The sequence below is a fragment of the Mesoplodon mirus genome (assembly GCF_964341445.2).
Source record: "Mesoplodon mirus genome assembly, chromosome: 6".
NCBI lineage: Eukaryota > Metazoa > Chordata > Mammalia > Artiodactyla > Ziphiidae > Mesoplodon > Mesoplodon mirus.
The window spans coordinates 7642140-7651879 of record NC_138982.1 but is presented as its reverse complement, the minus strand read 5'-3'; the positions used below and the strand labels follow the sequence as shown (position 1 = coordinate 7651879).

General features: G+C 52.0%; 1 protein-coding gene across 1 annotated transcript in view; it reads right to left on the bottom strand.

Annotated features, from left to right (window-relative positions):
* Positions 1-7642: 7642 nt before the first annotated feature.
* Positions 7643-9740, bottom strand: part of SPSB4 (splA/ryanodine receptor domain and SOCS box containing 4) — a 62354-nt gene continuing 60256 nt past the window's right edge. Inside the window, exon 2 of the mRNA XM_082624190.1 lies at positions 7643-7908. Coding sequence (XP_082480316.1) covers positions 7781-7908 — 128 coding nt within the window. The 3' untranslated portion in view covers positions 7643-7780. The remainder of the gene's footprint in view (positions 7909-9740) is intronic.

Below are 9740 nucleotides of genomic sequence, written 5' to 3'. Positions count from 1 at the left end.
TTGAAAGCTGGCTATTGATTACAACAATTATTAAAAATAAATTATATAGGGCTTCCCTGGTGGCGCAGTTGTTGAGAGTCCACCTGCCGATGCAGGGGACACGGGTTCGTGCCCCGGTCCGGGAAGGTCCCACATGCAATGGAGCGGCTGGGCCGGTGAGCCATGGCCGCTCAGCCTGCGCGTCCGGAGCCTGTGCTCCACAACGAGAGAGGCCACAACAGTGAGAGGCCCGCGTACGGCAAAAAAATAAAAAATAAAAATAAAATAAATTATATAAACTTGCAATTAAGTAAGTCATATTTTGAGAAGGTAATAAATACCCTCAACTCATCACTTTTAATTATATTGCTATCATCTTTGTCCTATGGGTAATTTACATTTATTGTATATATATGGTGGAAATACTACAAAGGATTGGCCACTGATCATCTTTTCCCAACTCTGTATTTAGTGCCATCACATTGGAGCTTGAAATCAGCCATGGTGGGAGTATCTACACTATGGAAAACAGCAAACACTACAAATCAGGGTTTTTAATTTTTCCCCAGAGAGCTGGTTGTTAAACTTTTGCAAACCCACTACTGTAGCAACTTCTCCATCTGCTCCCTATGTCTTTTCCCTGTTTGGCAACATCCAGCGTACTCTATATTTATTAGCTTACTTGGTTGTGTACTTTTCCTACTAGAAGATAAATTCCATGAGGGTGGAGAGTTTTGTTTGTTTTCTTCACTATAGTATCCTTAACACCACCCACAGTGCCTGGCACATGGCAGGCCTCGATACACAGCTGTTGAATGAATGAACGAATGGATGAGTGAATGAATGGATGGCGAGTGTCCTCCCATCTACCCCTGCCTAACTGCTGCAGGCGCCCAGTCATCAAGCCCCAAGGATGTGGGCCTTCTGCACTGGCTCTCTCTTCCCCGGCCCCTACTCCCAAGGGTCCCTGGGACCAACAGCCTTGCCCTCGATTTCCCCACCTCTACTTTCACCTGCGTGCTAAGTCCCCTTCCACAGACCCTCCAGGGAGGCTGTACAAAGACACAAACTAACGCTCATCATTCCTGCCTCAAGCCTGCTGTGATTCCTGCAACAGCATTTAAGAAATCTAGTCCAGGCCCTGCACCTGCTGCTTCTTGTTACTCAGAAGGATATCATTTTGACGGTAGCCTAAGGCTCCTTGGAGATGCTTCAGCTGTTTGTCCTCTGATGTTCAAGTGGGAGAGGCAGAGGGGTGGGCTTCAAAAGCATCCCCAACACACACATCTGGAACACATTGGCTTTTATCTATTTCACTAAAGTTTTGGATCTTTGAAACTGTGTTTGAAAAAAGAATTTTGCAGATCTCTAGCATAAATTCTATGGACTGTTCTCTTGACACCCGTAGATCCACATTCTTCCTTCTCTGCCCTGCTCTGTAGGACTTCTAAGGACAACACCAATCAGGGTCCCTTGCCTGCTGTGCTCCCTGGGGTTTCAACCAATGGGGAGGCATGGATGGAGATGGGAGGAGGGACAAGAGATGGGTCAGAGTATTGATGCCCCGGCTCCCTCCTTGCCAGACCGTGGTTGGCACAGGCTGTGTCCCTCCATCTAAGGCCATAGCTCTCTTACAGCTGCAGGTCCCCTTTTTCCAGTTACTGTTCCCCTCTTTTAGCCCTCTGAACCTAGTGACGTAACAACTTTCCCCTTCCACTGATGCAGGGTGCTTCACTCTCAAAGGTTGGATTCCCCGAGCCCTGCCCACATCTGTATATGCAGCCCTTTAACTCTCCTCAGCCTCCCTTTTGACTGTGCTGGCCGTGTCCTGGAACCCTGACCCCTTCCAAGCCCTTATCCCTGAGTGTGACTTCCAAGCCCTCATTCTGCATCACTGCACCCTGCCTCCACACAGCTCGTCTTCCATCACCTGGGCATTCCCTACCACGTTCTGAGCCCTTTCCCACCTCCACACATTGCTTCTGCTGGACCTTCTCCCCTCTGGGCCCCTTGCTCACACCGTCAGCAGGCGCTGGTCTTTGCACCCACCAGTTTGCATGTCAGTCCCTCTGCTGGGGTGTGGGGTGCCCCTGGCGGCATGAGCAAGACACCCCTTGGGGCTGGCACAAAGCCTGGCACACAGCCAGTTGTTGACTCAAAGTGATGACTGAATGGCAACTTTTTCCTTCAAATGCCAACCCTGTGCAGCAAATCATTAGCATATTATCTCTGCTGGATGGAAAAATCTCCAGGCATGGGGCCAGTATAACTGAGGCCTCTGTGCCAGTTGGAAGAAACAGCACTCACCCTGATTCTCCCACACAGGCTGGTGGGCTGGGCACTCAACCAATGCCAGGGCTCCTCAGGAAAAGAGTCTTATTTGTTACATAGACAAAGCAGGTAAGGACACAGTCGCCACGCCAGAGTTGGCTTGTCACTGGCTTATTTACTCCCAAAACCCATCAAGAAAGTGGAGGGGTCATCATTTTTATGGGCCAAATGTATCATCTTCAGTCTGTCCCATACCTTTTATTCTACAGTTATTCTGCTGGATCATGGCAATGCTCTCTGAGAAATTCTCCACACACCTCCAGCCCCACAGGACAGGAGTGGGTGGGGCTAGAATCAATCTATCATGAATTGTGCAGCATCAGGGCAGAAGTGGCTGGTCCTTCCTCCCCGGTTCTGGAGAGCAACCAGGTCAACATCACTAAAGGAAGGAAGAGGATTGGGAAGGACTCCCTGCCTTTGGACTTAATCACATTGGTGACAAGCACCATTCAAAATCTTCTCCTCTTTGAGAATTCTGGGTGGGCTGGGGCAGCTTTCTCTAGTCTATGATATACAGTTGGCCGTTCGTATTCACTACCTCTGCATCCTCCGATTCAACCAGCCAGATCGATCTGCGGTTGCTTGAATCCGCAGATGTGGAACCTGTGGATACCGAGGGCCAACCACACTATGCCATTTTATACTATAAGGAACTTGAGCATCTGAGGATTTTGGTATCCCTGGGGCATCCTGGAACCGATCCCTCGTGAATACCGAGGGACGGCTGTACATTCTAACATCAACCATGTCTTCACTGAGATGACGTAATTCACACCTTATCTAGGGGAGCTCAACCCTGGCTGCACATTGGACTGACCTGGAGAGCTTTAAAAACTATCCAAGCAGGGACCCCAACCCCCAGAGGTCTTGATTTAATTGGTCTGGGGAAGGACCTGGGCCCTGGGACATTTTACAAAGTTCCTCAAAGGGATTCTAAGGTGCAGCCGGGCTTGTCTAATCATATCATCCAGCTCTTTAACAGGAGGACCCAAGAATTCTTGTCTTCGTTCTCGAGGTCACCGTCTAACCACAGGGTATCTTTGGTGTCTGGGCAGAGATCCTGGGTGTCTATGAGCTCCTTGGATGTCAGTGGCTGAGCATGTGAGATATTTCAAAGTCAAGTCCGGAATTAGCAGACTCCCCTCCTGAAGCCTCCCTTGGTTGGGGTATGCATGTGTGTGTGTGTGTGTGTGCGTGTGTGTGTTTACCAGCTGATGTATGTCCTGGTAATAGTCCAGAGAGGCGAATGCAGAAGTTTTGATCCAGACCCAGACAGTTAACGCCAGGAGGGAAACAGTTAACGCCCAGACAGTTAACGCCTGATGTGACTTGAGAGGGGTGGACCCAGGGGTGGGTCACAGAACAGAGGCCCCTTCTCAAGGGGCTGCCACTGCTCAGCCTCTGCCAGCATCACCATCAAGGAATGTGTGCTTGGTCTTACCACACCTCCCTAATTTTCAAGGGGAGTCAGAAATCTGGATTTTCTGTTCAATTACTTGACTTTTCTGAGTTGAGCTCAATTTTATTAAAACACACACACACACACACACACACACACACACACACTCTAAGTAGGACAACAAAACACATCTGCAGACTGGGATGGGACCCAGGCCCTCAGAACTAGAGGGAACAGCAGACCAACTCCTCGTGTTTTGGATTAAAAGTGGAGATTTCCACTCCTTGTCAAGGACCTGAAGAGCAATGCCACAGAATCTCCTGTCTGTTTGCCGAGGCACAAATGTGCCTTCTGTTGCAGCCAGGTCCCGGGGAGCGGGCACAGCTGTCCTGGCACAGATCAGTTGCCACGTAACTGTGCTACTTGCCACCTGCTGCCCTTTTGGCTGTAACATCGTGAGGTGATGAAATCTGTTTCTTGGTGAAAGACAGCCCCCTAAAGTAGCCAGCGGCATGGCATGCGTGATGGGGAGAAAGCCAGGGAAAGAGGGATGGCTTTGATCCAGAAGGTGGGATTGTGACATTGGGGTAAAGTGTGAACGGGGGGACTCAGCAGGGCTCAGATCTGTGGGGAACCGAGCTCACCATATCCTCTTCTGCAGACCATTAAAAAGCGATTAGCAGGACTGTTTCAGCTGGTGCCGCTGTCAGGAACCTCAGAGAACATGCCGGGGATGGGAGGGTCTGGGGCTGGGTGATGATGGGCACTGGCCCTGGAGGGTCATGAGGGGTCCAGGATGTCTGCCAGGGAAAGGCCATCAGTGTGTGTGTGTGTGTGAGGGTACTGATACACAAGGAACCCTGGACGTACGTTGCACGTACACAGGCAAACTGAACGGGAGCCTGGGCAGAGTGCAGCGCAGGGCTTCTGACCTCAGCTCAGCTCAGCGGGGCACAGAACTCCCCGCTTTGAGCAGGATGGGACAGCCGGAAGTTCCTCCTACTGAGAGAGCCCCCCACCACTGCCTCTCATGTGTTTTGCTCCCTCTTGTTTTTTCAGAACTCTGCATCTCCCCAGAGGCCTTCCTTGATCACCCTCAGTCATGGGGTCCTTCTGCTTCCTGCTCTTAGCCCCCGGCCCAGCTCATCTCTTCCCTGTGACGTCATCTCACAGTTGCTTTTCTTCTGCATCATCGTCTCCCCCTCAGAACGTGAGCTCCAGAAGGGCAGGGCCACACCTCCCTCTTGTCCCCAGGCGGCGCTGGGCGCATGCAAATGCCCAACAATACCCGTGGAACAGCCAGGGAGTCAGAGATGTGGTGCCCCGGAGGATCCAGCAGGAATTCCTCTCTGCCCCCAGGATTTTCCTTGCAGGTTTCATGGGCACCCCAGCTATGAAGGGGGCATCTTCTCATTCCCTGCCGCCGCCAGGCCTTCGCTGAGTCCATGTGTCTGGCCCCAGGGCTGTGTGGGGAGAACGGGCACAGGTCCTACTGTCCCAAGGCTCACAGCCTACTGAGCAGAGGAGGCCACAGGGCAAAGAGGGGCTCCATTCCAAGTGTCTGGGTGAGGGTCCTGGGTGCCAGGAGAGGTGCCATCAGCCCAGGAGGCGTGGAGCTGGCTCTCAGAATGGGCAGAGTTTGGTGGGTGGTTAGGGAGGGCTTCCTGGAGGAGGGTGGAGTGAGGACCGGGAGGGCACTGCTGTGGGGAGGCAAGTGCACAAGCAAGGCGGATGCAGCCAAGCTGGAAAGCTGGTGCTGAGCCTGGGACCCTATGAGCTGGGTGAGGGAGGGTCCTCATCCACTGGCCACCTGGTCCCCTACACTGTGTGGAGGAGGAGGTGACTTATCCAAGGTCACAGCATAGATAAAGCTGGGACTCAAACCCAGGCCTCCTGACCCTGAAGCCTGAGCCCGCGCCTATGCGGGAAGCTTCCCTTCTACAGCCCAAACCTGCCTGAGGCGGAGCCCAGGTCAGAGGTCAAAGTGGTGGAGGACACAGCCCCCTGGGGGCAGGTGCAGCATGTCTGGTTCTTTTGGTCTGTTCTCACCAAGGTTGTCTTCCCTTAAAATCAAGTGTGAAGAGTGCTTCTTCCTCCAGGAAGCCCTCCCTTCAGGCCCTATCTTGCCCAACCCCTTCGTGAGCTCCCTCTCACTTTATTAGGCTGTGCTGTAAATGTCTCCGCTGGGGATGGGATAGATCTGCCTGAGCTCTGGGTCCTCAGAGGTTGGCACGGTGTGTGTCGGTGGCCTGTACTACTGAGTGGATACTGCACTAGTCCTGACCTAGACCCCAGCCTGAACTGGCTCCTGACCTCACACACTCACCCTTCAGCAACTTGCACTGCTTCTTGGTGACACCATGCACTTCCAAAGTCGCATCCAGCCCCACCTCTGGGTCACTTTGTTAGCCCTTAGGGTTTACCCTGCTTGACCCTCTGCCCCCTACAGAGCCACCCTGTGCACATCACAGCCCTGGCATCAATAATCTGGCCTGTTTTTCCACCATGGAAGCTAGCATTATATGGCTCCAGGCCCCAGGCCCCAGGCCCATTCTCTCCGCCGGGGCAGGCCTTTGTAAAATGACTAGAGTCTGGGATTACATGGGGACAACCAGACAGAAGAGACGGGAAGTGCCTGGAGAGGGATGCACAGTCCTGCCTCCTGAAGGTTTGGCAGCCAGGTTGATAGGAGACACCCTCCCAGTCCCTTCCCAAAGAGCACTGAACAAACTGAAGGACTGAATGACAAACTTTATTAGAAACGCTCTTCATTCGTCGAATTCACATTAAAGTGGCAGGGGGCAGTGCCGTCTGGGGCTCTGGTGTCCCGCTGCTGTGACAATTTCCAGTTAAAAATCAGTCTGGGCAGAGAGTGTTGGAAACGCGAGAGATGCCTGGTGGTGGCGGCGGCGGCGGCATTGTTCCCGGGGGGGGGGGGGACAGGCTGGGGCGGGTGGACAAGATGCCTCACATCCACCCTTCCAGTTACAGAGCTGCCCCCATGGCCCCAAGCTGATAAATAAACAGCACATCACACACACACACACACACACACACACACACGTGAAACAGAAACAAAGTCGTACAAGTCTCCTCAAGTGAAAAAATAATTCGCTCAAATAAAGCTTTGTGGCAGCCAGGCTGCATCCTGAATGGACGGTTGCCTGGAGACCCTCAGTCCCCCAGGAAGGCTCCCCAGCCAGTGGACATCACCCCCGTGGGTGTCACAAGGCCTCCAATTCCCCCATTAGCACCTTTGGACTAAGTACTGCCCTCACCACACTCTTCTAAAATGCAACGCTACTTAAAACAATAATAATAAAGGATACACTCATTCCCTGGGGTGAATCTGTCAGACTCAGCTTCCCTGAATAGAGGTGCCCTGGGCATCCAGAGACTGGGGGTCCGGGTGGGGAAGGACGGCGAGTGAGAGGGGAAGTAAACAACGTTCAGAGAGGTAAGCTGGGAGGTGTCTCAACACTGCTTTGTCCACTTGCCAATTCGGCAGCTGGGCATCCCTAGGTTAACAGTCTCTCAAAGGGGCACAAAGTCCTAAAGTGTCATGACAATCCTGCTGCCCTGGGAAGGGTGGGGACCCAGAGGGGCACAGGCATCAAGCTGCTTTCACCATGCATTATTCAGAGGCAATGTTCTCCCGGAGCTGGCCAATTTTCCCCTGGCCCTGTCTGCAGCAGGGCACACAACAGAAAGTGTCTTGCCCAAATGTTTTATTCATTCTCTTGAATAAGGAAACAGGCTCTCGGATCAATGCCGGTGGCTGCTTGGCTGCTGTGTCCTGCTCAGCGGGCAGGATCTCCACCCAGCGCAGGCTTCGGGCTCTTTCCGGCTTCCAAGGAGGTGTTTGACTTGGGAGGGCTGCTTCCAAGGCAGCAAATACTGTTGGCAACAGACATTTCCTTTTCAAAGTTGGGAAGATGTCCTGGCCTTTCAAAGAAGTGAATGTCCTGGGGAGCCAGGGTGAGGAGGGAGACTCCTTCCTGATGTACAGTGTGACCGTGAAGCAACAGGCCTGGGTCTGTGGGTGTCCTCCGCTGCCCCTCCGTCCCCGGCTCACTGGTACTGCAGATAGTTTTTGAGAGATTGAGGCAGGGGCAGGGAGTCGATGTCCCGTAGGCGCTGGCGGCCCAGGGCCAGGCGGATGCATCTCCGGCACAGGTCCATCAACGGCAGGGGCTCGGCTACAACGAGAGGGAAGAGAGTTAAGTCTCACCAGAGCTGTCCCTACACCTCTCACCCTTACCCACCCCCTGCTCACCCCCTGCCCGCCTGCTCCTGAGCTGCCCCCTTCAGGGCCCCAGGTTCCTCAGAGAAGCCTGCTCTGGTTATAGTAGCTGAAGGCTTAGAGCAGTGTCTTTCAAATTGTGGGGTGCAACCAACCCGACTAAAGACACATGGAATCAATTCCTTAGGTGGTGACCAGCGATTAAAGAAAAAAAAAAAAGAAAGAAAAGGAAAGAAAGCAGAAACAGAGAGCGATGCCACAGCAAGGGGTGAATACGGCTCCACGAAAGCTCTGTCTCTGATGTAAGTGTTCAGTGTGTCTCAATGTAAAAAATACTTTTCACTGCAGGTCGTGATAAAATGAGAGACGCTGACCTAGGGTGGATCTGCAGGGGGCTTCCTCTTAGAAACAGGTGAGGTGGCGGGGGCTGTTTGAAATGCCCTTGAACCCTCAAACTTCTCCTCTAGCCTCTTTGGATGGTGAGTGGAGGAATGCATTTTCTTCAAATGTCCAGTTCTAGAAAAAATTCATGAATTAGAAATCATAAGCCATGGCACCTCTGGACATAGGACCGAGGTTTAGTTAGATTTATTGCAGACATACTTATGAAGCTCTTATTCTCTTCTGGGCTCTCTAATTGGACCCTGGGGATACAGAGATCACTAAGCCAAGGCCAATGGCAGCCCTGGGTGTGAAGGAAGGCTCGAGGTCTGGAAGTTGAAATATGTGAATAATTGTAGCAGAGTGTAACATATGCAATAATTCTTAAATGCACAAGGACAGAAACTGAGCAGTTCCTATATGGAAGAGTCGTTTGAAAGCTTCCAGGAGAGGATACTGGGAAGGGGTTTTGAAGGGTGAATAGGAGTTTTATGTGATGTGAGGTTGGGGAGGGTGTTCTAGGCAGAGAGAACAGGTAAAAGCATGGAGGCATAAGACAGGACAGGCGGGGAGGTCTGGAGGGAGAGGAATGGTGCTGATCAGCTGGATCTGGAAGGAAGAGGGTGGTGGTCACATGCTGTTTCATGTGGCTTCTGCAGCCCTAGTTCCCCCAAACCCACAGGAACATGCTAGAGGCCTGATGCTGCATCTTAGCACTTGTTTTTTTTTGTCAACAGAACAAGTGATGTTTTAAAAGCATTCTATAACGTGCTAAGATACAATAAAACTGTAAGTGGTAAACACTAACACAAGAGTTGTGGGAGGAATAATATCACAAGGGAATGGAAGGAATGGGAAGGTTGTTGAGAGTGTGTTTTATAGGAATTTTCATTTACTGGAGATGCAGAGTTAATGAGGAGAGTCATTAAAATCAAACCCAGACTTGGCTGGTGTGATGGAAGCCATGCACAAGAGCGTACCCAGCCCTCCTTCACGTGGGGCGAGGCTGCATATCCTCGTGGAGTGTTGGTGGTTTTAAACACTCCCATCTCTGTATCTTCTTTTGATCCTCATACAAACCCTTGAAGTTAGCTAGGGAGACCTGGGCACCCCCTCTTTCCCATCTCTAGAAAGCAGATTACTCACTCCGAGTCTTGTGGTCACGTGGTCACCATGCCTAGGCCAACACCTGACACCCGCCTCGAGGTGTCCCCATCTCTCCCCTAGCAATGCCCCTGCACCCAGCTCTCCTCTCACTGTCTCCCACCCAGTTCTCATCCAAGCTTTGCACAGTTCCCCAAATTATGCCTCTGTGAACCCCTTTCCCTGCCTCCCCACCCAAATCTTCCCATCCTTGACATCTTGACCTGCCCACCGCAAGTTCCCATGATCTCCTTTTAGTTCCAA